Source organism: Cetorhinus maximus, chromosome 23, assembly GCF_964194155.1.
Source record: "Cetorhinus maximus chromosome 23, sCetMax3.hap1.1, whole genome shotgun sequence".
Taxonomy (NCBI): domain Eukaryota; kingdom Metazoa; phylum Chordata; class Chondrichthyes; order Lamniformes; family Cetorhinidae; genus Cetorhinus; species Cetorhinus maximus.
The window spans coordinates 20,941,621-20,969,529 of record NC_135901.1 but is presented as its reverse complement, the minus strand read 5'-3'; the positions used below and the strand labels follow the sequence as shown (position 1 = coordinate 20,969,529).

Sequence of the window (27,909 nt, the reverse complement as noted above, 5' to 3'; positions counted from 1 at the left end):
AGACTAGCTTTATATTCCAGATTTATTAATTGATTTTAAATTCCTCCAGCTGTTGTGGTGGGATTTGAACCCATGTTTCCAGAGGATTAGCCTGGACCTCTGGATTACTAGTCTACTGACATTACCACTATGCCACCATCTTCCCTGAATAATATCAAACATCAGCAGAAACAAACCTAAATGATCAGAATGAACATGGTTCAGCCCCAGATGTGATTAACAATAGCATTAGCAAGAAAATTCAACTTCTGCAGTCACTTGTGAACTCGCTCGTGTGTCAGCAGGTTGGCTAACTGAGTGAATCCTTTCCCACACTCAGAGCAGGTGAATGGTCTCTCCCCAGTGTGGATTCGCTGGTGTGCCAGCAGTTGGGATGACTGCGAAAATCTCTTCCCACACACAGAGCAGGTGAACGGCCTCTCTCCTGTGTGAACTCGCTGGTGTTTCAGCAGTAGGGATGACTGAGTGAATCCTTTCCCACACACAGAGCAGGTGAATGGCCTCTCCCCAGTGTGACCTCGCCGGTGTACAGTGAGGGCAGATGATTGGCTGAACTTCTTTCCACAGAAAGTGCAGCTGAATGGCTTCTCCTCAGTATGAATTCGCTGGTGTGACTGGAGACCAAATAAGGCAGTGAATCCCTTGCCACACACGGAGCATGTGAATGGCCTCTCTCCAGTGTGACTGCGTCGATGAGTTTCCAATTCAGATGGGTAATTGAATTCCTTCCCACAATTCCCACATTTCCACGGTTTCCCCATGGTGTGACTGCGTTTGTGTCTCGACAGGCCGGATGAATGGCTGAAGCCTCGTCCGCACAGACAACACGTGTACGGTCTCTCACTCTTATGGCAGGTGCTTTTCGGTTCCATGTTCAAAATCCTATGATAGTCAGGTTATGATAAATCGAATGACCTTGTTTGTCCTTGAAGTGATGTTTGTTTGCGTTTTCTGACGACAAATCCTCTCCTCCTAATACCCTGTTAAATTGATTTAAAACAGAAAAAAAGTGTGAGAGAGTTGAACAGAAAGCTGTAAGTTCCTGTCCCACACACTCTCCCTCCTCCCTGGGCTGAAATCCAAACCCATCTCCACCATTTCTTTCCTCCACTCCCAGTTTTCTCCCTCCCTCTCCTCTGCCTGGGTTCAGTTCTCCAGCTCCTGTCTGCAGACTGACAATAAAATCAATGAGTCTTATTGGGGTTTGGGGCCTCCAGCGGGTGTTTCTGAATCCTCCCCGCGCACCTCCCAGGGTTTCCTTCCTTCCCACAGATCAGATTCCTCATTGATTTGAGCCCAAAGTGTAACCTCTTATTTATTGTCCCCCCTCCCCCATCCTCTGATGTGAACCATCCTCCACTCGCTGAGCCAGGATGGCGGCCGTTAACCTGGGCCTGTTCCCGGGAGGGAGAAGCCCCGCAGCTGCAAACCAGGAGCTGACAATTATTCCTCAGGGTTTGCGGATCCACAAAGTGTTTCCAAATCCTCCCCGTCCAGCCACCTCCAGAAGCGAAAAAAATTCTCATCATCAAGACACCACTCGCACTGCGCATGCACCAAACAGTCTCAGCGCGGCGCCTGCGCACCGGTCCGCAGCAGCATCCCTGCTGAGCATGCTCCAGCTCACAATGCCCGGCTGATTGACGGCAGCTCCAGACCAATTGGAAAAAGGGATAAAACTGGAGGATCAAGTGGGAGCGGCTGGTCCTCCAACCAATCGGAGTGAGTGAGGGGCGGGGCTGGGCCCGGATCTCTCTCATTGGCTGAAACTCTGCATCATTTTGGAAGCTGATTTGTCTCAAACTCCAGGAGAAAACTGGACCGTTCTGTTTGTGTCTTTAAACAGATGAAACCCTGTGGGTGAGGAGCAAACATTTCAACATTTGTTAGTGAAATGTGGGAACATGATGAAACAATGGACACACAATTCAAGGGCTGACTTCAAGGGATAACTGGGCAGACAGGGAATGTCACCATTCGAACAAGGAGAGTCCCTGGTTTCAATAAATGAACTGGCAGGAGGGTTAGAATAGGCTAGGGGGAAAGTTATATTCTCATCATTCAGAACAACTATAAAGAAACAATTGATCTCAAATACGATCTCTTGTATTGATGAGATAAGGTGAATAAGTATTGAAGTTGTTAAATGACCTATGTTTTCTATATTGAACAATGATATCAAAACCTGGATGTCAGGTTTTACGCAGCGCTCACACACACAGACACCCACACACATGGGGACATACTTCCTGTCCGATCAGGTTGACAACATTTGTCCTCATACCAACAAACTCGACTGATACCGGGGAGAAGGGCCACAATGCTTCAGAATGTCAAGTGAATATTACCCTGCAGGGACTGCAAACAGTTTTGACCATCCAATCCCCATTATTTTAACCTTAAATCCATATTGAACAATGTCTGGGAGAGAAACAAAAACAAAACAATAACATTGAAAGGTCTATTGCCACCCGGGTGATCAGCCCTGGTGGGAGATATTATACAATACAGGACAACACCCTTGAATAATTGCAACCACTACTTTCCTGCTAGTATTACAGATGATGCCAATTCACCTTATATTGCTGATCTGCTTGCTTAAGAGAATTCTAAAACAGATTATAAGAAGAAAAAAATAGAATGGGAACGTTTGCACTGATCAGGAGATAATCTTTGAAGCTACCAAAGGAAGAAGGTTCCTGAGACCTGAGGTGGGGAATGTTGACAGAGAGAAGCCAGATGGAAGACACAAATATCACAAATAACTCTAATAAATTTAGTAAACATTTCTTAATATTAAGGGCATTTACCACATTTGCACTATGGATCTGCAATGGAGGTTTGTTCTAGCAAGTCATATTTGGGATAAAAATCAGACCAGAGGGCACTCATTGAAGATGATTGAAAAAGAAGCATTGGTGACGTGAGGAAAAATTGTTTTATGCTGTGGGTGGGACCTGGAATGCACTGCCTGAGAATGTGATGGAGCTAGATTCAATCGAGGCCTTCAATAGAGAATTGGACAATTATCTGAAGAGAAAACATTTGCAATGCTACTGGCCAAAGATGGAGGATGGGACTAGGTGAGCTACTCTTGCAGAGTTGGCAAAGACATGATTTGTCAAATGCTTTCCTTCTGTGCTTTAACCATTGCATGATACTATGATATGAGGGAAATGCAGTTCCCCAGTGTAGGAGAGGCTGATTGTTCCATCTTGATATAATTGAAACCCTGTCCCCAGTGCAGGAGTGGCTGGTTGTTGGGCAACGTGAGCTGAGCATACAGGGATGGTAAAGGTTGAGGCAGCGGTCAAGATTCTTGGGGATGAAATAGGCCTGGAGGGGTTTGTTAATAAACCTGGGAGGTGCCAGCTGCATGTACCTCGAATGTGACCCCAGTCACAATTATAAACAGTTTCCATATATATCACTGATTTTAATGAGATGGTTTTCCACGTCTTTGCTCAGATTTAAAGTGATTTGCAAAATAAGCTAATGTGAAATGAGCACTAAATGGCACATCTGGAGTGCTGTTTACAATATTGGTCACCTTATTTAAGAAAGGATATAAATTCGTTGGAAGCATTTCAGAGAAGGTTTACCAGGTTAATACCTGGAATGGGCGGGTTGTCTTATGAAGAAAGGTTGGACAGGCTAGACTTGTATCCGCTGGAGTTTAGAAGCGTGGGAGATAACTTGATTGAAACATATAAGTTCCTTGGGGTCTGACAGGGTGGATGTGGAAAGGGTGTTTCCTCTTGCAGCAGAATCCAGAACTAGGGGGTCACTGTTTAAAAATAAGGGGTCGCCATTTAAAACAGAGATGAGGCGATTTTTTTTCTCTCAGAGGGTCGTGAGTTTTTGGAACTCTCTTCCTGAAAAGGTAGTGGAAGCGGAGTCTTTGAATATTTTTAAGGCAGAGGTGGATAGATTCTTGGCAAGCACGGGGGTGATACGTTATCGGGGGTAGGTGGGAAGCAGATTTGAGGTTACTATTAGATCAGACATGATCTTATTAAATGGCAGAGCAGGCTCTAGAGGCCGAATAGCCTACTCCTGATTCTTGTTCGTATGTTTGACGCTGGGAGAAATGTTTTCACACAGCGAGTGGTTCGAGTCTGGAATGCACTGCCTGGAAATGTGGTGGAGGCAGATTCAATCCGAGGCATTCAAGAGGGCATTAGTACTATTTGAATAATTACAATGCACAGGAGCACGGGGTAAAAGCAGAAGAATGGCACTAAGTCACAATGCTCATTTGGAAAACTGGTGCAGACATGATGAGCTGAATGGCCTCCTTCTGCATTATAACATTCTGTGGTTCTGTATGTACTAACTGTAAAGGGAGTGGGCTCTCAGGAGGTTCCACTCTGCTCGCTGTACGTGTTTAATTCTATCAGTGAAGTATGCTTCTGTATTTCAGTGCTGGGGATATGGTTCGGAAGGACCAGGGCGTACGTTCGAAACTGGAAGGAGTGAGTGACCATGATGAAAAGAAAACTGGGCATGTGGGAGCGACGATCCCTCTCCATTGCGGGTAAGAACCTGGTCATCAGATGTGAGGCACTCTCGGTGTTGCTGTACATGATACAGGTCTGGCTCATTCCTCATTCCTGTGCTGTGGCAACCAGCAAAGCCATCTTTAACTTTATCTGGTGGTCGAAAATGGATCGTGTTCACAGGGACACGATGTACAAATCTCTAGATGAAGGGAGAAAAACGTGCCCAACATCGCCCTCATCCTGATGGCCACCTTTGTGTGTGGCTGCATCAAGCAGTGAGTAGACACTCGGTACGCAAACACCAAATGCCACCACGTGCTGAGGTTCTACTTGTCCCCAGTGTTGTGAAGGATGGGGGGGCCACGCTTCTGCAGAACACTCAAAGTAGTTGGACCCATGCCGTACCACCTACCCCTCGTGGATAAATTTATGTAGAGAAACACATTAGGGGAGGTGGTGGAATAGTGGTATTGTCACTGGATTGGTAATCCTGAGGTCCAAAGTAATGCACTCAGGACGTGGGTTTGAATCCCACCATGGCAGGTGGTGGAATTTGAATTCAATAAAAAAAAATCTGGAATTTCTGAAAAACATTGATGTTTGTTGTTAAAGCCCATCTGGTTCAGTAATGACCTTTAGGGAAGGAAATTTGACGCCCTTACCTGGTCTGGCCTACATGTGACTCTAGGCCCACTGCAATGCGGTTGACCCTCAAATGCCTTCTGAACAAGGGCAATTAATGGTGGGCAATAAGTGCTGGCCCAGCACATCCCATCCCATGAACGAATATTAAAAAAAAAACCTTTGACCACAAGTCCATCAGGCAGTGGTTGGCACATAATGTCCTAGAGGCCCTGTGGGAAAAGGAGATGGTGGATCCTATTGGATGGTTTCCTGGACAGACTGTCAAAATTATTTGGCAGAAAACCTCATTTCCAGAACTTTTCCAACCCAAGGCATAGTTTGGCTGGTGGTGAGAAAGACCCTCCCCATTAGATCCTTCCGACATGCCAGGAGTCTCACCCCCTCCGCACATTGCCCTTTAGGTAGCTGTGGTGGGGAAGAGACTGTTGTTCACCTCCTTGTGGAATGTGCCTTTGCAAAGAAGGTCTGGAGAGAAATGCAGTGGTTTTTGTCGAGGTTCATCCCAAGCAGTTCTTTGACACTGCACTCTGTGCTCTACGGGCTGTTCCGAGGGACACACACTGAGACAAACATCAACTGCAGCTGGAGGATCATCAACTCGATGAAAGGCGCTCTTTGATCTGCCCGAAGCTTGATGGCCTTCCAGTGCAAAGAGTTGTCCCTGACCGAGTATTGCAGACTGGCACATTCCAAGGTCGAGGACTATGTGCTGAGAGATGCACTAAAGCTTGGGGCAGCTGCCGCAAAGGTGCAATGGGGAAAGGTCAATGTCTAGGACCTTTCAGTCATAGTGCAGCGAGGGGCTTGGAATTGGAACCCCTCGGGCTGTATGACTCACATCGAATACTACATGTGTCACAATTGTATTGAAGCACCTCAGAATACAGCATGATCCATGTAGATAACATAAATACCATTGCACTGACTGTCTGTAATGACCATGTTGAAATGTCTGTAATGTTCACTGATTGTATTCAAGCACCTTATGATCTATGTGGAAAACTTGAATATGATTGCACTTTTTGTGATGGCCAGTTTGAAAAGTTTTGTAATGTTCTTTCAGATATTTAATGAATAAAGTGTATTTTTCCAAAAAAAATTAGTGAGTCACGTTGGGTGTATACAGTAAATATTACATGTATCACAATTGTATTGTAGCATCTCAGATTGCAAAATGATCCATGTAGAATATTTGAATATCATTACACTGTCAAAGTGGCCATTTTGATATGGTTTATAGTGTTCTTTTAGATATTTTATGAATAAAATATACTTTTCCAAAAAAACCTGTGTCAGCACCAATTATTGTGCTGCACGTCCAGTATGCTCCTCATCCGTAGATCTTCTAATTTGCAAACCGGGGAAAAAAACATTTCTTGATTACTCACTCATCCCTATGGTGGTTAGTTTACTCAGAACAGCCCGCACTGCAGAAAGTCCCCTATCAATGACTGTAGGAGTCCAGTGCGCAGGTGCAGTGTGGATGTGCGCTCTGAGCATGCTCAGTGTCAGTCATGGTGACGGGGTGAGGAAGAGCGGACGGCTCGGGAGGCGGGAGGAGATTGTGAGCACAGGGTAGGAATGGAAACCGCGGCTGGACTAAGAACTGGATCAACTTCTGGGGTCGGCTTGAGGCCCCGAATAAGAGGCCACAGGGCCCTGTTTGCCCCACGGTGACAGGCCCGGGGGGAGAGGGCTCACTGGCCGCCATCTTGCGAGTGGCAGTCGGGGCGAATCAAGGAGGCGGGGCTTCCTCCCCGGTGACAGGCCCGGGTTACCCAGGCCACCATCTTGGGAGGGGCAGGCGGGGCTTGTTCCGGGAGCGAGGCGCATAGGCAGCCATCTTGGTGAGGGAAGAGGCAGTGAGCTAGGCTTCAAGGACCCACCAGTCTGTGCGGCATTGTAAGATGGAATTCACTTCCCCATTGCACATATTCAAGGCTGAGTTAGCTGCACTGATTTTTGACCCACAAGGTAGTCATGGATATAGCTGCAGGGAGAAAAATGGAGTGAAAACCAGAATCAGATCAGCCATGATCTTATTGAGCAGGCTCGATGGGCCAGATGGCCTCTGCTGCTCCTATTTCCTATGATCTTATGAAGGCGGGGCTGCTTCAGCAAGCTGAGTGTATTTATGGCCATCTTGTAGGGGAACAGAGATTTGGTGGTATTTCAGCATCCCAGAGACCAGGAGGGAGAGTGTTTGGGACAGGTGTGTTGGGGAAACGAGAGGAAAAAATGCTGCGTAGAAACAAGAATTACCTGCTCTGAATTTCTGTTCTTTACTGACAGTGATACTTTTGAAAACTCCTTTTACAGGGTATTAGAAAGGGAGGATTTGCGAATAAAAGCTTAAACCAAACATCACATCAAGATTTGACAGTCACTTGTTTCATCAGGACCTGAATATTATCCACCTTTGAATGTAGAAGGAGAAATGTTTGTCTGTTCTATCTGTGGGAAAAGATTTCAAGCATTAGTGTGACTGGAAAATCACTGAGACCAACAAACCCGAGTTAGCGTGTTCCAGTGAACTGACTGTGGAAAGAGTCTTAACTAGTTAAACAACCTGTAAAACATTAGCCCATTCACAGTGGAGAGAAACCACACACATATTCTGGATGTGGATGAGGCTTCAACTGATCATCCAATCTGGAGAGACACAAAGACACCCGCACCATGGAGAAACCGTGGAAATCTGGGGACTGTGGGAAGGGTTTCAGTTACCCTTCTGAGCTGGAAATTCATCGCCGCACTCACACTGGGGAGAGACCTTTTACCTGCTCCACATGTGGGAAAGGATTCACTCAGTCATCCAGCCTGTTGACACACCAGTATGTCCACACGGATCAGAGACCTTTTGAATGTTCTGACTGTGAGAAGAAATTTAAAAGCAAAAAGTATCTGTTGAGACACCAACACATTCACAGTGGGGAGAAGTCATTCACCTGCTCCATGTGTGGGAAGGGATTCACTGCTGCATCTAACCTGCAGAAACACCAGAGAGTTCACACTGATGAAAGACCGTTTAAATGCCCAGACTGTGGGAAATGCTTTAAAAGTTCTGGGGAAGTGGCATGCCATCAACGTGTTCACACTGACGAGAGACCGTTCAGATGCTCTCACTGCGGGACTGGGTTCAGGCGATCATCTGAACTCACTGTACACCAGCGAATTCACACTGGGCAGAGGCCGTTCACCTGCTCTGCATGTGGGAAGGGATTCACTCAGTCATACAACCTGCTGAAACACCAGCGTATTCACTCTGATGTGAAACCCTTTAAATGTTCTGACCCAGAGGAGAACTTTAAAAGCAGCAATGATCTGCTGAGACACCAGCGAGTTCATGAGTGACTGCAGGATTTGGATTCTGCTGTTTTTGCTGCTGTTAATCACATCCTGGACTGAACATGTGGGTTAATCCTGAGGTGTGTAAGAAATGTATCCCAGCCGCTCTCTTCCATGGTTCAGAGCTCATAGACACAGAAAAGAAAGCTCCTTTACAAATGTGTTTAGAGCCAGTAAGATTAACAATGAATGCTGGAAACTAAGATTTTAGTCTGAGACTTACAGATTATCCAAAAGGGGAGTTGAAGTCATAGGTGATTTTTCAGCATTTTATTAAGAGGCAACAGTTTAGATATGATACATCAGTTAAATATTCAGAAAAGACACAATACCCATAACAGCTGAGAATGGTTTACTGATCCTTGACATTCTTGACCTCATCAACCTGCCTGCCACAGATGCATCTCTCAGTGACAGTATCGATCGGAGTGACCACCGCACAGTTGTTGTGCAGACAAAGTCTCACCTTCACATTGAGGATACCCTCTATCATGTGTAGCAGTATCGCCATGCTAAATGGGATAGATTTCGAACAGACCTAGCAACTCAAGACTGGGCATCCATGTGGGCCATCAGTAGAATGGTACTTGAGCACACTCTGTAACCTCATGGCCTGGCATATCCTCCACTCTACCATTACCATCAACGCCAGGGGATCAACCCTGGTTCAATGAAGAGTGCAGGAGGGCATGCCAGGAGCAGCACCAGGCATACTTTAAAATGAAGTATCAACCTGATGAAGCTATAACACAAGACTATTTGCATGCCAAACAGCATAAGCAGCAAGTGATAGACAGAGCTAAGCGAAACCACAACCAACGGATCAGATCTAATCTCTGAAGTCCTGCCATATCCAGCCATGAATGGTGGTAGACAATTAAACAACTCACTGGAGGAGGAGGCTCCATAAATATCCCCATCCTCAATGATGGAGGAGCCCAACACATCAGTGCAATAAATAAGGCTGAAGCATTTGCTGCAATCTTCAGCCAGAAGTACCAAGTCGATGATCCATCTCGGCCTCCTCCGGAGGACCCCAGAACCACAGATGCCCGTCTCCAGCCAATTCGATTCACTCCAGGTGACATCAAGAAATGGCTGAAGGCACTGGATACTGCAAAGGCTTTGGGCCCTGTCAATATTCCGGCAATAATACTGAAGACTTGTGCTCCAGAACTTGCCACGTCCCTAGCCAAGCAGTTCCAGTACAGCTACAACACTAGCATCTACCCCGGCTATGTGGAAAATTGCCCAGGTATGTCCTGTACACAAAAAGCAGGACAAATCCAACCCGGCCAATTACCGCCCCATCAGTCTGTTCTCCATCATCAGTAAAGAAATGGAAGGGGTCATCAACAGTGCTATCAAGCGGTGCTTGCTTAACAATAACCTGCTCGTTGATGCCCTGTTTGGGTTCCACCAGGGCCACTCAGCTCCTGACCTCATTACAGCCTTGGTTCAAACATGGACAAAAGAGCTGAACTCCAGAGGTGAGGTGAAAGGCCCTTGACATCAAGGCTGCACTTGACAGAGTGTGGCATCAAGGAGCCCTAGCAAACTTGGAGTCAATGGGAATCAGGGGGAAAACTCTCCACTGGTCGGAGTCATACCTAGCACAAAGGAAGAAGGTTGTGGTTGTTGGAGTTAAGTCATCTCAGCTCCAGGACATCACTGCAGGAGTTCCTCAGGATAGTGTCCTAGGTCCAACCACCTTCAGCTGCTTCATCAATGACCTTCCATCATAACGTCAGAAGTGGGGATGCTTGCTGATGATTGCATGATGTTCAGCACCATTCACGACTCCTCAGATACTGAAGCAGTCCATGTCCAAATGCAGCAAGACCTGGACAATATCCAGGATTGGGCTGACAAGTGACAAGTAACATTCGTTCCACCCAAGTGTCAGGCAATGACCATCTCCAACAAGAGAGAATCCAACCATTGCCCCTTGATGTTCAATGGCATTACCCGAACTGAATTCCCCAATATCAACATCGTGGGGGTTATCATTGATTAGAAACTGAACTGGACTAGCCATATAAATACTGTGGCTACAAGAGCAGGTCAGAGGCTAGGAATCATGCATCGAGTAACCACCTCCTGACTCCCCAAAATCTGTCCACCATCTACAAGGCACAAGTCAGGAGTGTGATGGAATACTCCCCACTTACCTGGATGAGTGCAGCTCCCCAACACCCAAGAAGCTTGACACCATCCAGGACAAAGCAGCCCGCTTGATTGGCACCACATTCATAAATATTCACTCACTCCACCACAGACACACAGTGGCAGTAGTGTGTACCATCTACAAGATGCATTGCAGGAATTCACCAAGGTTCCTTCAACAGCAGCTCCCGACCCACAACCACTACCATCTAGAAGGACAAGGACAGCAGATAGATGGGAACACCGCTGCCTGGAAGTTCCCCTCCAAGCCACTCACCATCCTGACTTGGAAATTTATCGGCTGTTCCTTCACTGTCGCTGGGTCAAAATCCTGGAACTCTCTCCCGAACAACACTGTGGGTGTACCTACACCACATGGACTGCAGTGGTTTAAGAAGGCAGCTCACCACCACCTTCTGAAGGGCAACTAGGGATGGGCAATAAATGCTGGCCCAGCCAGTGAAGCCCACATCCCATGAATGCATTTAAAAAAAGATTATTGGATGGTGATATTTCAGAAAACATGCTGTCCATTCAGAGATTGGTGTGAAACTGTGATCTGCTCCTGACTGAAAGTGAAGTTTCCAGTCTGAAAGTTTCCAAGTGTTTATGTGACATTCTGGAGTCTCCCAATGTAAGGCAGTGACAACAATGCCTTGGATTTACCCTTGAACAAATTAAAATGTCCTGAGACCCTTCACAGAAGATCAAAAGCTGGGTTGAAAAGGTAAGGAGACAGGTTTAGTGAGGGAATTCCAGCCCTTAGGACCTCAGCAGGCGAAAGCGCCTTTCCCAATGGTGGAGTGATGTGGGTGGGGGAAGCTGAAAGTTTAGAATTTTAGTTTAATTCTTTCATGGGATGTGGGGGGTCACTGGAAAGGCCAATACGTGTTACCCATCCCTAATTGCCCTTGAAGTGAGTGGCTTGCTGGGCACTTGTGTCAACCACATTGCCGTGGCTCTGTAGTCACATGCAGGCCAGACTGGGTAAGGATGGCAGATTTCCTTCCTATCCTTTCCTATTTCCTTTCCAGATGCGTTTTTACAACAATTAGAAAAGTGTCATGGCCACCATTATTGAGACTAGCTTTACATTCCAGATCTATTAATTGAACTTAAAATCCACCAGCTGTCAGGATTTGAACTCATGTCCCCAGAGCATTAACCTGGGGATCTGGATTACTGGTTCAGTAAAATTAAAACTACACCACCTTGCCCCCTACTTGGAAGAGTGCAGGGAGCTCGGAAGGTCATAGGGCTGGAGGAGGTTCCAGAGACTGTCTGTCATGGAGATAGTGGCTGCCTCCATGGAGCTTCAAGTACGGCTCTGAAATGGGCCTATGCAGGTCATGACCACGGCCGTGCAGGAGATGTCTGCTGCCTTAAACAGGATGACAGACACTGTATCTGTGACCTTACAAAACATCACTGATCTCCACCAAGCTGGTCTGCAGCAGAGTGGGAGGAATGATATTACGCTGGTCCAGGAGAGGGATGATGGAGAAAGGAGACATGGAATTGGGAACTTGGATCAAAGCGCTCCCACTTCTCACCCATTGCCCTACCCAACACCCATCTCCCTTGACATGTCTCCCCGTCTCCCGCCAGGTGAGTTTTCTCCCACACAAATATAGGTGGATCAGTCTTTGCCAGGACTCTCAGGGGTGCTCAAACCCAGAGGGTAGAGACCACAAGCCTCTCGGCAATGAGAGCAGGAATATGAGCAGCCTGTCTCTCCCTCTGCTGAAACCACGCAGGATGCACCATGCAGAAGCATTAGTTAGGGTCTGGGCCAGAAATTGTAATTCACCAAGGGTGTGCACAAGGGCGTTTGATAAAATATTAATTTCCTTTTTAAATAATGACACAGAAAATGTATTGATTGGAACCACTTCCAGCTTTTGTCCATTCTGACATCCCGAGGGCCAGCTCATCCTCTCACTGGGTTCGTGCTGAATGTCAGTCCGGGCTGGGAGCCATTGGGTGGATGTGCAATGGGTGGATGAGTGTGTGAAGGAATGTTTAGTGAACAGGGAGGGAGAGGGGGGTTGGTGCTGCTGGTGGGAAGTGTTCATTCTGAAGGAGTTCCACCTGAAATAGAGACCATTCATTTATCACTTTGAAATGATTGAGCTGCTGTGTATTGTTCTTTTTGTTCATTTAGTTTTCCAGGATTCATCTATATATATTATTTTTATTAAAACATTTTTGTTGTAACACTGAAATCCAGTGGGTTTGAAATTCTTTAAAGTCAATCCCCATGAGTACAATGACTACCATGAAACCATTGCCGATTGTCATAAAAACCGATCTGGTTCCCTAATGCCCTTCAGGGCTGGAAATCTGCCATCCTTACCAGATCTGGCCTACATGTGACTCCAGACCCACAGCAAAGCGGTTGACTCTTAAATGCCCTCTGAACGAGGGCAATTAGGGACGGGCAATAAATGCTGACCTAGCCAGCAACGCCCAGATCCCATGAATGAATAATAAAAAAAGGATGCGAGTCCCTCCAGTACTTCCTCTCTCACTATGCTTATTGTATTTAATATTTCACACTCTTCCTCTTTCACTAGAATGTCTGCATCATCCCTCTCCTCAGTGAAGACAGAGACAAAGTACTCATTGAGAACCCTGCCCCCAACTTCTGCATCAACCTACAAGTTACCATGTACACCTCTGATAGGCCCTACCTTTTCCTTAGTTATTCACTTGCTCTTAATGTACTGCTAAAAGATCTTAGCATTTTCTTTGATTTTACCTAGCAATGTTTTTTGTATCCTCTCTTTGCTTTCCTAATTCCCATTTTTACTTCACCCTGTACTTTCTGCACTCCTCTAGGTTTCTGCAGTATTAATTCTTTTGTGACTGTCATCAGCTTCCCTTTTCTGCTTTATCTTGGCTGAAATGTTTCTGGTTAACCAGGGGGCTCTAGATTTGCCAGTCCCTCCTTTTTTCTTTGTGGGTTGGAAAAAAAGAAATCGCTTGCTTAACCCACGTACTGAGACTCCAGTGTGTTTGCATCTAACTGTTGAGGTATTAATTTCTATTAAATACACATACAGGATAGAACTATGGTGGACGGCCCATAGACTTTGGTTGCTGTATCAATTGATGTGATCATTTTATATCTTGACCCTCAGACTGGTCACGAAACATAATTTTCCATTCAACAATATCGTCTTTCAATGGCCGAGGGCTTACCCAGCATTCGCGGCGGGGCAGAATATGCTCTATCCTCGCTGCAGGAAGACCTTGCGCAGGCGCATTACCAGGTATGACTCGAGCATGCGCGTTGTGGCAGTTTTGCAGAGCATGCGTAGTAGCGGCTGCACGAGGAATTGGTCGAAGGAGCCTAAATTAGAAACCGGTAGATGGGGAGGATTGGAGGTGGTGGAATGGGCAGCGAGGCTTTATAAACATTCACCAGAGGCGTCAACGCCCGAATAAGGAGCCCGTTGTTGCAGCGAACGGACGGGGAGGCGGCTGTGGGCCGCGGTTCTCAGTCAGAAGCCGGAGTTAACGGCGCCATCTTTACTAGGGAGTAGAGCGCATGCGCAGCCGCCATCTTTACGGGATAGCGTGCATCAAGGTGCATGCGCGGTCATCCATGTCCCTCTCAGGAGGAGGAGAGAATATTGTGCATTTTTATCCTGGACTGACAGGGATGGATTTTGGAAACTCCTTTTACAGGGGGTTAGAAGGGGAGGATTTACACACAGTAAACTCAAACCATCAGTACATCTCACTGAGCACCAGCGAGTTTACACCAAGGACAGGCCATTCAGCTGCCCCCAGTGTGGGAAGAGATTCACTCAGTCCTTCCATTACACTGAGCACCAATTGGTTCACTGTGATAAGAGACCTTTTAAATGCTCAGAATGTGAAAAGACCTTTAAAAGATGCAGGGAACTGCTGAGACACAAACACACTCACACCAGCGAGAGGCCATTCACTTGCTCCGTGTATGGGAAGAGCTTCACCCGTTCAGTTCAACTTCTGAAGCACGAGGGTGTTCACACTGGGGAGAGGCCATTCACCTATTCCATGTGTGACAAGAGAGTTTCTGAATCCTCCCAATACACTGAACACAAACACGTTCACTCTGATAAGAGAACTTGTAAATGTTCTGAATGTGAGAAGACCTTTAAAAGAAGCAATGACCTGCTGATACACCAGCGCATTCACACCGGGGAGAGGCCGTTCTTCTGCACTGAGTGTGGGAAGAGATTCACTCGGTCATCTAATCTGGCGGAGCACCAGCGCACTCACACTGGGGAGAGGCCATTCCTCTGCTCCGACTGTGGGAGGAGATTTGCTCATTCATCTGATCTGGTGAAACACCAGCGAATTCACACCGGGGAGAGACCGTTCACCTGCTCTGAGTGTGGGAAGACATTTACTCATTCATCCCACCTACTGACACACCAGCGGGTTCACACAGGGGAGAGACCATTCACCTGCTCCGAGTGTGGGAACGTATTCAGCCGGTTAGCCAATCTGTTGAGACACCAGCGAATTCACACTGGGGAGAGGCCATACACCTGCTCCGAGTGCGGGAAGGGATTTACTTGTTCACACCACCTGCTGAGACACCAGCGAGTTCACAGGTCACTGGCAACGTTGGATTTTCTCGTTTTTGCTGCTGAGAATCACGTCCAGGACTGAACTTTTTCTCCTTTCTAACTCTAGATTATTTCAGTTCTCATACCCTCGGTTACTCTCATGGACAAGTCCCAGCTCCTCGTACCTTCCAGAGTGTCTCTCCTAGCCTTGGGATCCAGGAAAGTGTAAGATTTTTGATTTGAGAGCCACAGATACCATAGAAAGGCAGCCGACAATTTTAAAGTAATTTTAAGATAGCTTATTAATAAAAAACAGTTTAGACATGATGCATGAGCTAATTAGACAGAAAAAATATATGATCTGTGACAGTTGAGAGCAGTTTACTGATCCCAGAGGACAAATGGATGGTTGGCACAGAGAGCATTGATCTCAGTAGTTTATGATAACAGCATTCTGCTCTCTAACCAAAGTGTTAGGGAACTCTTCCTTTGGTCTTCCTCCTCCTCCTCTTCCATCTGGAGATGGCGGCCGCCTGATGAGCACTGCCACCTCACCAGCCCTGCCCCCTGTTCCTGAGCACTTGTTGATGTACCCTTTTCCTGGTGGCTTACCCAGTGTCAATCATCTATTCAGACCCCTCTGTCCAATGGAAACAGGACAGGTACCCAAAATGTCAGGGTGGTTACCTCTTCCCCTGTTCGTCGTCGTGCTCCAGGTCAGATTTTTAGTTTCTGACATGCTGAGCATCATTTTTTGGCCTTTTCTAAACACTTGCATGGATAAGGGGGTACACAAGATGCCATCCTACCAACTTAGGAATGTTAACATGTCAGCCTGAACCAAGTGACCTTGCCATTTCCAGGGAATGTTTCGTGTTGTTGCCTGTTTAGAAATTGCCTTTCCAGCAGTTGCCTTTCTGGAGGGAGAAAATCAATGCTGTTGAGCTAACCTCATAGAGCTCTATCCTGTGCAGAAATACCGATTTATTAAAATTTGTTTTGGGAAGGTCATGTTTGACAAATTTGATTGAATTTTTTGAGGAGGTAACCAGGAATGTTGATGAGGGTAATGCCTTTGGTGTGGTCTACATGGACTTTAGCAAGGCTTTTGATAAGGTCCCTCATAGCAGACTGGTCAAGAAAGTAAGAGCCCATGGGACCCAAGGCAAAGTGGCACATTGGATCCAAAACTGGCTGAGAGGCAGGAAGCAGAGGGTGATGGCACAGCGATGTTTCTATGATTGGAAGTCTGTTTTCAGTGGGCTCCGCAGAGCTTGGTGCTGGGGCCCTTGCTGTTTGTGGTGTACATAAATGATTTGGACTTAAATGTAGGGGGTATGATCAAGAAGTTCACGGATGACACGAAAAGTGGCAGGGTGATAAATAGTGAGGAGGATTGCCGTAAGTGCAGGAGGGTATCATTGGACTGGTCAGGTGGGCAGAGCAGTGGCAAATGGAATTCAACCTAGAAAAGTGTGAGGTAATGCACTTGGGGAGGGCTAACAAGGCAAGGGATTACACTATGAATGGGAGGACCATGGAAAGTACTGAAGATCAGAGGGACCTTGGTGTGCATATCCACAGATCCCTGAAGGTAACAGGGCAGGTAGACAAGGTGGTTAAGAAGGCATATGGGATACTTGATTACAAGATTAGGGAGGTGATGCGGGTACTGTATAAAATGCTGGTTAGGCCACAACTGGAGTGCTGCGTGCAGTTCTGGTCACCCACATTACAGGAAGGATGTGATTGCACTGGAGAGGGTGCAGCCTGAGCTGGAGAGTCTGAGCTATGAGGAAAGATTGGATAGGCTGGGGTTGTTTTCCTTGGAGCAGTGAACGTTGAGAGGGGAACTGATAGAGGTGTATAAGATTATGTGAGGCAGAGATAGGGTGGATAGGAAGGCACTTTTTTCCATTAGTAGAGGGGTCAATAACCAGGGGGCCGAAATTTAAGGTAAGAGATAGAAGGCTACGAGGGGAGTCGAGGTGAAATTTTTTCACCCAGAGTGGTGGGAGTCTGGAACTCATTGCCTGAAAATGTGGTTGAGTCAGAAACTCCTGTAACATTTAAGAAGTATTTAGATATTCACTTGCATTGCCATAGCCTCCAGGGCTATGGGCCAAGTGCTGGAAAATGGGATTAGTGTAGTCAGATCTTTGTTGATTGGTGCAGGCATGATGGGCCAAATGGCCTCCTTCTGTGCTGTAAACGTCTTTGAGTCTGAGACACCCACCACTGGATGTCAGACAAACAGTCTGATCATTTACCAAGAGTGGAGTAATTGAGAGAGGTGGTGGTGAGGCAGAACTGGGAGCTGTCAGTGTAAATGTGATAAGTGACAGAGTTTTCAGATTATGTCATTGTTTGGAGCAGATTAATGAGAAATAAGAGGAGACCAAGGTGTATCCTTTGGGGACACCAGAGGTAACTGTGGGATTGGGAAGGGAAGACATTACATGTGAGTCTCTGGCTATGATTCGATAGAGAAGAATGGAACCAGAAGAGAGCAGCCCCACCCAGCTGGACGACAGGGGAGAGGCGAAGGTGCAGAATGATGTGGTCAACCTTGTCAAAGGCTGCAGGCAGGTCAAGGATGAGAAGGGAGAGTTTATCTTTGACACAGTCACATAGGGTGTCATTTGTGACTTTGATAAGAGTTGTTTCAGTGCTGTGATAGGGGCAGAAACCTGATTGGAGGGATTCAAACATGGAGCACTGGGAAAGATGGGCAGGGATTTGGGAGGTGACAACATATTCAAGGACTTTGGAGAAGAAAGAGAGGCTGGAGATGGGGCAGTAGTTTGGAAGGATGATGGGGTCAAGGATTTATTTTTTTGAGAAGGGATGGCAGATATGAAGGTGAGAGAGACAGTACCTGAGAGAGAAAACTGTTAACATAGTCAGTGAACATGGAGAAGTTGAGTGATCAGTAGATTAGTGGGAGTAGGGTTGATGAAGGAGGCGGGTTTCATGGACAAGATGAGCTCTGAGAGGGCCTGAGGTGAGATGGGAGGGAAACTACAGAAAGATGTGAGTTCAGGGGTCAGGTAACAGGGAAATTTAGAGACAGTTCAGCCCCATAGGCTAGTGGAAGGGAAGCAGCAGAGGCAGCTGATCGGATTGTCTCAATCTTAGTGACAAAGAAGCTCCATGAGCTCCTCACACTTGTTGTTGAAGGTGAGGATGGAGGAGCCAGGGAGAGGGAGAGCCCTTCGAAAAGAACTAACCTGAGTTAGAGATATTCAAAAAACCTCGATGGATTTGCGTTGAACACAAAGCTGCTTATTTGATTTTTATCAAGAATATTAGCCCCTGTAAGCGGTCTGGAGATTATTAAAATCAGTATAAATAGACTCCAATGAACATGGTTCAGTCCTGGATATGATTAACAGCAAAATCAAATGACTGTAGTTACTTATGAATTCGCTGGTGTCTCAGCCGGTCGGATGAGGTAGTGAATCCCTTCCCACACATGGACCAGGTGAACGGCCTCTCCCCTGTGTGAACTCGCTGGTGTGTCAGCAGGCTGGATGAGATAGTTAATCCCTTCCCACACTTGGAGCAGGTGAATGGTCTCTCCCTTGTGTGAATTCGCTGGTGTACAGTGAGTTGGGATGATCGCCTGAACCCAGTCCTGCAGTGAGAGCATTTAAATGGTCTTTCGTCAGTGTGAACACGTTGATGGTACATCAGTTCCCAGGAACTTTTAAAGCACTTCCCGCAGTCTGGGCATTTAAAAGGCCTCTCTTCACTGAACTCGCTGGTGTCCCAGCAGGTTGGATGAAAGAGTAAATCCCTTCCCACACATGGAGCAGGTGAACGGCCTCTCCCCAGTGTGACTGTGCTGATGCTTTTCCAGCTCAGCTGGGGATTTGAATCCCATCCCACAGTCCCCACATTTCCACGGTTTCTCCCCAGTGTTACTGCACTTGTGTTTCCACAGGCCAGACGATTGCCTGAAACCTCCTCCACACACAGAACACGTGTACGGTTTCTCTCCACTGTGAACGGTGCTTTTTTCTTCCATGTTCAAAATCCAATGATACTCAAGTTCCAATCAACTGGACAACTCTGTCAGATTCTAATGTGATGTTTGGTTTGAGTTTCCTGACTCTAAATCCTCCTCTTCTCATACCCTGTGAAATTGATTTAAAACAGAAAAAAGGGAATGAGAGAGAACCCACAAAAACATAAAGGCAGGTTGTGAAACTGAGCTGAATGAATCTGGTAATTTGTTTAATTGACACGAGGAAAAAGTGACCATGAAAACTGCTGGATTGTCATAAAAACCCAACTGGTTCACTAATGTCCTTCAGGGAAGGGAACCGGAAACCCAGACTGGGTCTACACAAGACTCTGGTCTCCATGGGAGGAGAGAGAGAGGTGGGAGATGCAGGGGGTGAAGAAATGTTTTATACATCTACAACTCATCCAGGAATTTCACAGAATCCCCAGAGCATCAACCACCACCACCTAGAAGGACCAGGGCAACAGGTGTCAGTAAACACCATCACCTCCAACTCACACATTATCCAGTCTGACATCCAGTACAGGATGAGCAGAAATTTCCTCCATTTAAATATTGGGAAGAGGGAAGCCATTGCCTTCAGTCCCCACGACAAACTCCACCCCCTAACCACTGACTCCATCCCTCTCTCTTGCAGCTCTCTGGGCCTGAACCAGACTTCACAATCTTGTTGTCATATTTCAGGCCAAGCTGAATTTCTGACTACAAATTACTAAGACCACCCATTTCCACCTCAGTAACATCACCCATCTGTGTCCCTGCCTCAGTTAATCTGCTGTGAAACTCATCCATTCCTTTGTTCCCTCTAAACTGGACGATTCGACTGTGCGTCTTGTCGACCTCCCAGATTCAACTCCATGGAAACTGGAGTTCATTCAAAATGGCTGCTTGTCCTTACTCACACCAAATCTTGTTCACCATCATCCCTGTGCTCTCTGATTTAGATGGTGGTAATTTCCAGTCTTACAGCCCTCCAGGATTATCTGGGATAATTGAATTCTGGCCCACCCCTGGCTCCAATTCCTCCCTTGCGTCCACAATCTCCCTCGGCCTCCTGAGCCACCTGTTCCACCTCAGTCCCTTTCCACCAGCTGCACTGTACATGCTCTGAGCACAGCCCGGCCCACACGCCAGTGATCTGGGTTCATGTTCTCATTGACAGGGGGATTTCTGACGCATGGGGCATTCTGGGTAATCCTACCGCCATCGAGACCAATCAGTGAACGGGCAATTTTTTTTCCCAGTTGGTAAAACGGAAGTTCCATGGACAAGGGGAATATTGGATGGGAAGCACAATGAAAGGTTCATACACTTTATTGAATACTCACAGCAGAAGCACATTAATCTGATCGGAGATCACTTCCTCACGAGCAGCCAGCGGAGTGGAGCATCTTGAGATTCTGGTCCCTTTCCAGTCAGTATTTACAGGAGCTGGGACATGGAAAAAAGTCTCAGTAAAATCCAGGATTTATTTGTTCACTGTTTTACAATGGGTCTGGGCTCACACTCGAAGTTTGTGCAGCCTGTGATTCCCTGGGATTATTAACCCTCCCCCTCCAGACCCTTTGGGCTCTCTATTGTTGGACTCTGTATTGTTTTTCAATGTCCTCCTGGCCTTGTTGTACCTGATCCAATAAAAACCCTCCTTACATCACACAGGGAATGGCTTTAGACATGTTCTGACTCTTCACCTCAATCTTATTCGCTGAATGATCTAATTGACCGTTCCCTTTCTCTCGATCAGTCCGTCCACCATCTCTTTTCTGGATTTCACTCCTTCATGTTGTTCCAGGATTTCATCTCTCTGCCTTTTATTTCTTTTACTGAAGATTCCTGTCCATTGCTGCCTCACAGCCTCGTCCTGTTCCCACATATTCTCCATGTCTAAGTGCTTCCCAGCGGCCGTGCCAGCCGTGGCCCTATTCCAGCCCAGTCACTGATCCCTCTCTTCCCTCCACCCTTTTTCCTGGTGTCACTATCACAGGGACAATTTCAGTGTTTTCCCAAAACTGCCTTAACACCGGGGTCATAGTCCACCTATCTCTCTGACTTATGAAATCCCCGGATAATTCCCTTATCATCCAAACATAAGGTTCTTGTAGATGGGATGACATAACCTTGGGGACAGGTGTGTGGTATTCAGGGCATGTATTACAGGAACTATTTTATATCTTGTATCATTATATAGGCTTTGTGAGTATGGGTGATGATTAAACCATTTGTGGGACCAATTTCTTATGGCAGGACAGGTTGAGGGGTAGTTAGGGAAACATTTGGGATCATGGGCTTCATAAATAGAGGTACTGAGTACAAAAACAGGGAAGTGCACCAACAGAGAGTTGTTCTGATCTGGAACTCTCTCCCTGAAAATGTGCTGGAATCTGATTCTATGTTTAGACTCCACCTGCTCATCCTAGATTCCCCAACCAGTGGAAATAGTTCCTATCTACCCTCTCAGTTCCAATTAATATCCCAAAAACTTTGATCAAATCATCTCTTAATCTTCGAAATTCCATATTACAACCCTCACAGTGAGGTGATGTATTTTAGCAGGAGGAATAGGGAGGGGAAGATATAATTCATGGCACAGATCTAAAAAATGTGAATGGACAGAGGGACCTGGGGCTGCATGTGCTTTGATCTCTGAAGGTGACAGGATGTATTAAGAGAGTAGTTAGCACAGCAGATTGTATCTTGAGCTACATAAATAGTGGTATTGAGAACAAAAACAGGGAAGTTATGCTGAATCTTTATAAAGCTCTGGTTAGGCCAGAATTCGAGAATTGCATTCAGTTCTGGTCACCTCACTTTAGGAAGGGTGTGAAGGTCCTTGAGAAAAGTGCAGGGGAGATTTACCAGAATGGTTCCTGCAAAGGAAGTTGAGAGGAAATTGGTAGAGGTGCACAAGATTATGACAGGTTTAGATAAGATGAACAAAGAAAAGCTGCACCCATCAGCTGATTGTACAAGGGTTCAAGGACACAGGTTTAGGTGCTATGGATGATGGGGTCAAAGGCGCATGGTCTGACCATCACCAAAGTTAACCCCCTGAAATCATCATATGGTGAAGTACTCACCAATGGAAGTAAACAAATGTCTCGCTGGGTTGAACACTGCTGTGAGCTGTATTCCTGTGAGACAGACATCTCTCACTCTCCAGAAGCACAGAAACTGCACTGTGCTTCTGGATATACTTGGTCTGCAAGTAGATGAAGTCTTTAAGCATAACTCAGCACAGGTCTTCCCAGTGAGGTGAAGGAGTGAGATGTCCCTGTAGGTGCTGAAATCTCCTCTGTCACCTTTGTTCTTGTTTATTGTGATGATCCTTGCATCACACATGTCCTGTGGAATGGATCCTATGTTCCAACCAAGAAGATGGAGATCATGAAGGTGAGGCAGTAGATGGGACTTTCTGTGCTTGAGTGGTTCAGCTGGAATTTCATCCTTGCTGGGTGCCTTTCTGCTTGCTAAGCAATCAATCCTTCCTATAATATGGTGCCCAGAACTGTACACAATATTCCAGCTGAGGTCTAACGAGTGTCTTATATAAATTCAGCATAACCACCCTGCTCTTGTGTTCTATACGCTTGTTAATAAAGCCCAGGGTGCTATATGCTTGATTAACTGCTCTCTCCACCTGCCCTGCTACCTTCACTGATCTATGCATATATACACCCAAGTCTTTGTGCTTGGGTTTGGAGCAGGAATAGGCCACTCGGCCCTTCGAGCCTGCTCCACCATTCAATAAATCATGGCTGCTCTGACTGTAACCTCTCACCTACGCCAGATATCCTTTCAGCCCCTTATTTCTAAAGAATATATCTACCTCCCCTTGAAAACATTCAAAGACTCTGCTTCCACTGCCTTTTGAGGAAGGGAGTCCCAAAGACTCTCAACCCTCTGAGAGAAAAAAAATTCTTCTCATTTTTGTCTTACATGGGTGGCCCCTTATTTTTAAACAGTGACCCCTAGTTCTTGACAAGAGGAATCATCCTCTGAATAGCCACCCTGTCAAGATCCCTCAACATCTTATATGCTTCAATCAAGTTGCCTCTTACTCTACTAAACCCTAGCAGATACAAGCCTAGCCTGTCCAGTCTTTCCTCATAATAGAACTCGCCTATTCCTGTTATTAGTTTTGTAAACCTTCCCTGAACTGCTTATAAAGCATTTAGATTCTACCTTAAATAAGGAGATCAATACTATACACAGTACTCCAGTTATGATCTAACCAGTGTCCTGTACAATGAAGTATAACCTTCCTACTTTTGTATTCAATTCCCCTCACACTAAATTATAACATTCTATTAGCTTCCCTAATTGCTTGCTGTACCTGCATACTAGCCTTTTGTGCTTTCTGCGCTAGGACACCTAGATCCCTCTGAATCTCTGCAATCTCTCACCATTTATGTAATATGCTCTCTTATTCTTCCTACCAAAATGGTCAATTCCACATTTGCCCACATTATACTCCATTTGCCAGATCTTTGCCCACTCACTTAACCTATCCGTTTCTCTTTGTAGCCTCCTTATGTCCTCTTCACAACTTACTCTCCTACCTATCTTTCTATCATAATTGAAATAATTTTGATTATTAATATATTAGCACAATGATAATTGCAATAATTTCCTGATTATTGAAGCAATAGGCAGCTGATTATTAATGCAGTAGGAACCATGTAATTAATGTAATTCGATTCTGATTATTAATGTAATAGAATCCTGATTATTAATATTTATATAATTTATATAAGATCCTGATTGTTCATGCAATAGGCACCAGACTATCAATGTAATAATATCCTGGTTATTAATTAGTTGGGATCCTGAATCTTAAAGTAATTGGACTCTGATCATTAATATAATATGAACCCAAGCATTGAGGATCCTCATTATTGATGCAATAGGATTCTGATTATTAATGTAACATTGTCCTGATTATTGATACATTTTTTTATGCATTCATGTGATGTGTGTGGGATTTATTGCTCATCCCTCATTGCCCTTGAGAAGGTGGTGGTGAGCAGCCTTCTTGAACTACTGTAATCCATGTGGTATAGGTACACCAACAGTGCTGACTTGTTTTTAGTGGTTTTGATACAACTGAGTTGCTTTCTAGGCCATTTCGGAGGGCATTTAAGAGTCAACCACCTTGCTGTGGGTCTGGAGTCACATGTAGGCCAGACCAGGTAAGGGCAGCAGATTTCCTTCCCTGAAGGGCACCAATGAACCAGATGGGATTTTACGACAATCAACAATGGTTTCATGGTTGTCATTGGACTTTTAATTCCAGATTTTAATTGAATTCAAATTCCACCATCTGCTTTGGTGGGATTTGAGCCCAGGTTCCCAGAGCATTACCCTGGGTCTCTGGATTACTAGTCCCATCACAATGCCACTGCTTCCCCCATCCCCCACTGTTCTGAGGGTGTGAAAGGTTCTAAATGAACACAAGAGTTTTCAGCTCCACATACTGTCCACATGGGAGTTCTCCTGGTGCAGTGGGACCAACATTCATGTTTTAACTAACACACCAAAAGTACACGATTACTTGGTCACTCGTCTGATTGCTGCTTATGAATATACTCAAGGCAGAGATCAATTAATTTTAACCTGGAAAATGCACAATGAAGGTGCACATTAATTGCAAGTTCCCCCTATCACTGTTCAGCAATCATTAATTGAACTTAAAAACAAAAAGCTAAAAGCTACTGCGGATGCTGGAAATCCAAAACAAAAACAGAATTACCTGGAAAAACTCAGCAAGTCTGGCAGCATCGGCGGAGAAGAAATCAGTTAACGTTTCAAGCCTTCATGGCCCTTCGGCAGAACTGTTCTGCCGAAGGGCCATGAAGGCTCGAAACGTTAACTGATTTCTTCTCCGCCGATGCTGCCAGATCAATTGAACTTAACCTGACCTACTGTCACCATGCTCAAATCTTGTCATTCTCAGACACGCTATTCTACATGTCATAATTGAAGAATTAAGAGTGAAATGGCCAACTGTTTCATTGTAAGGAGTAGCGATTCCATAGTGTTACAGACTGGCTCATTGGATCTGCTCACCCCATCCAATCTAAAGCGCTTGAAAAACTCAGCAGGTCTGGCAGCATCTGTGGAGACAAAAACACAATTAATGTTTTGAGTTCAACAGTCATATTCAACTCGAAGCGTTAACTCTGTTTCCCTCTCCATGGATGCTAACAGACCTGCTGAGTTTTTCAAGCATTTTCTCCTTGTGTTTAATCAATATCAATGTTGATTGATGACGCTTTTATTGATGTCCCTGTAAAATATTTTACTGTTGTGTTTAATGTTCCTTATTAATTTAATTGCATAAAGAAGGTGTAACTGAAGAATGTGCAAGTCAGTAACAATTGTCAGCAAAGATTAATCAGCACTTTCTAATTGGAGATGTTAATCAGTGGAACCTTTCAGACACTGAATTGTAGATTTTACACCAAAGATCAATTTAGGATTGAAGTAAAAGTTCATAATTTTATTACAAATGAGTTTGTGTTGAGAGATCTTGAGGATTAAGAGGAAAGATTACAGGTTGTATGTTTAAAAAGGGATACTGCAGCCCTGAAAATCGGCAACATCTGCAGAACATTAAACTTCAGTCACTTATAGGGGTTGTAAACATCAACAGAAACAAACCAAATCCTGGATGAGATTAGCAGCAACAATAGCAGCAAAATCCAACCCCTGTAATCACTTATGAATTTGCTGATGTGTCAGCAGGTGGGATGACCGAGTGTATCCCTTCCCACACATGGAGCACGTGAATGGCCTCTCCCCAGTATGAGTACGTTCATGTAACAGCAGGCTAAAGGACTGAATGAATCCCTTACCACACACAGAGCAGGTGAACGGCCCCTCCCCAGTGTGAGTGCGTTGGTGTGCAGTGAGGCTGGATGACTGTCTGAAGCTCTTTCTACAGTCGGTGCAGCTGAATGGTTTCTCTTCAGTGTGAATTCGCTGGTGTGTCAGAAGGCTGGATGAATGAGTGAATCCCTTTCCACACACAGAACAGGTGAACGGCCTCGCCCCAGTGTGAACTCGCTTGTGTGCATTGAGGTCGGATGAACACCTGAACCTCCTTCCACAGTGAGAGCAGCTGAACGGCCTCTCCTCAGTGTGAATTCGCTGGTGTAACTGCAGGCTGAATGACCGCATGAATCCCTTCCCACACACGGAGCAGCTGAAGGGTCTCTCCCCTGTGTGAATTTGCTGGTGTGCCATGAGGCAGGTTGACTTAGTAAATCCCTTCCCACACATAGAGCAGGTGAACGGCCTCTCCCCGGTGTGAATGCGTCGATGAGCTTCCAGCCTGGATGGATAATAAAATCCCTTCCCACAGTCCCCACATTTCCAAGGTTACTCCATGGTGTGGTGTCTGGCCTTTGTGTCTCCCCAAGTTGGACGATCAGTTGAAGCCTCATCCACACAGAAAATACATGTATGGTTTCTCCCCACTGTGAATGGTGTGATGTTTTTTGTTAACTGGTTAAAGCTCTTTCCACAGTCAGTGCACTGGAACACTCTCACTCCAGCTGAAATATTCTCCCACAGACAGAGCAGAGAAACATTTCTCCTTCTACATTCAAAGGCTGATGATTTTCAGGTCCTGATGAATGGAAAGACTCAGTTAAATCTTGATGTGAAGTTTTGATATGAGTTTCCCATCTATAAATCCTCCCCTTCCAATATTCTGTAAAAGGAATTTTGAGAATTCTTAATTGTAAGTCCAGGATAGAAATTCAAAACAATTTTAGTTTCTATGGAACATTTTTCCCCTCTTGTTCCCCCAAAGCTGTAAATTCCCGTCCCACACACTCGCCCTCCTCCCTGGGCTGAAATCCAAACCCATCTCAGCATCTCCACCATTTCTTTCCTCCACTCCCAGTTTTCTCCTTCCCTCTCCTCTGCCTGGGTTCAGTTCTCCAGCTCTTGTCTGCAGACTGACAATAAAATCAATGACAACAACAGAATTACCTGGAAAAACTCAGGAGGTCTGGCAGCATCGGCTGCTGCCAGACCTGCTGAGTTTTTCCAGGTAATTCTGTTTTTGTTTTGGATTTCCAGCATCCGCAGTAGTTTTTTGTTTTTAAAAAAATCAATGATTCTTATTGGGGGTTTGGGGCCTCCAGCGGGTGTTTCTGAATCCTCCCCGCCCACCTCCCAGGGTTTCCTATCTTCCCACAGATCAGATTCCTCATTGATTTGAGCCTAAAGTGTAACCTCTTATTTCTTGTCCCCCCTCCCCCATCCTCTGATGTGAACCATCCTCCACTCGCTGAGCCAGGATGGCGGCCGTTAACCTGGGCCTGTTCCCGGGAGGGAGAAGCCCCGCAGCTGCAAACCAGGAGCTGACAATTATTCCTCAGGGTTTGCGGATCCACAAAATGTTTGCAAATCCTCCCACCCACCGCCTCGCTCTGACTCCGCTTCTCCGCGACAACCAGGCGCCTCTTCCCGCAAGGCCATCGATCGCATCGCGCATGCTCCAGACTCTTCGACAATACGCATGCGTACTATTGACCAGCTTCGTCACCCGCACTGCGCATGCTCCAGCTCCTAATGTCTGGCTGATTGACGGCAGCTCCCGACCAATAGGAAGATGGACGCAGCTGGAGGTCTGAAGTGGAGC

General features: G+C 45.9%; 2 protein-coding genes across 2 annotated transcripts in view; both read right to left on the bottom strand.

The window, feature by feature from the left end:
- The window catches only part of LOC144697342 (uncharacterized), a 427,355-nt gene that overhangs the window by 84,863 nt on the left and 314,583 nt on the right, over window positions 1–27,909 (bottom strand). The gene's annotated exons all lie outside the window — the stretch shown is intronic.
- LOC144697880 (uncharacterized) lies at window positions 66–27,074 on the bottom strand. Its single transcript, XM_078569846.1, has 3 exons — window positions 25,983–27,074; window positions 22,334–22,455; window positions 66–882 (listed from the first exon to the last, which is right to left on the bottom strand). The coding sequence occupies exons 1-3, from the start codon at window positions 26,535–26,537 to the stop codon at window positions 255–257; spliced, it is 1,305 nt and encodes a 434-aa protein (XP_078425972.1). The 5' UTR covers window positions 26,538–27,074; the 3' UTR covers window positions 66–254.

What these genes read in the sequence shown, in the direction of transcription:
- LOC144697880 (XM_078569846.1), bottom strand. Translation starts at nt 26,537, where the DNA reads ATGTGTGGGAAGGGATTTACTAAGTCAACCTGCCTCATGGCACACCAG. An exon ending in ACCTGCTGACACATCAGCAA is followed by an intron (nt 22,456 to 25,982) that starts ATTCATAAGTGA and finishes ATCTACTTGCAG; the next exon opens with ACCAAGTATATCCAGAAGCA. An exon ending in ACATTTGTTTACTTCCATTG is followed by an intron (nt 883 to 22,333) that starts GTGAGTACTTCA and finishes TGACTATCATAG; the next exon opens with GATTTTGAACATGGAACCGA.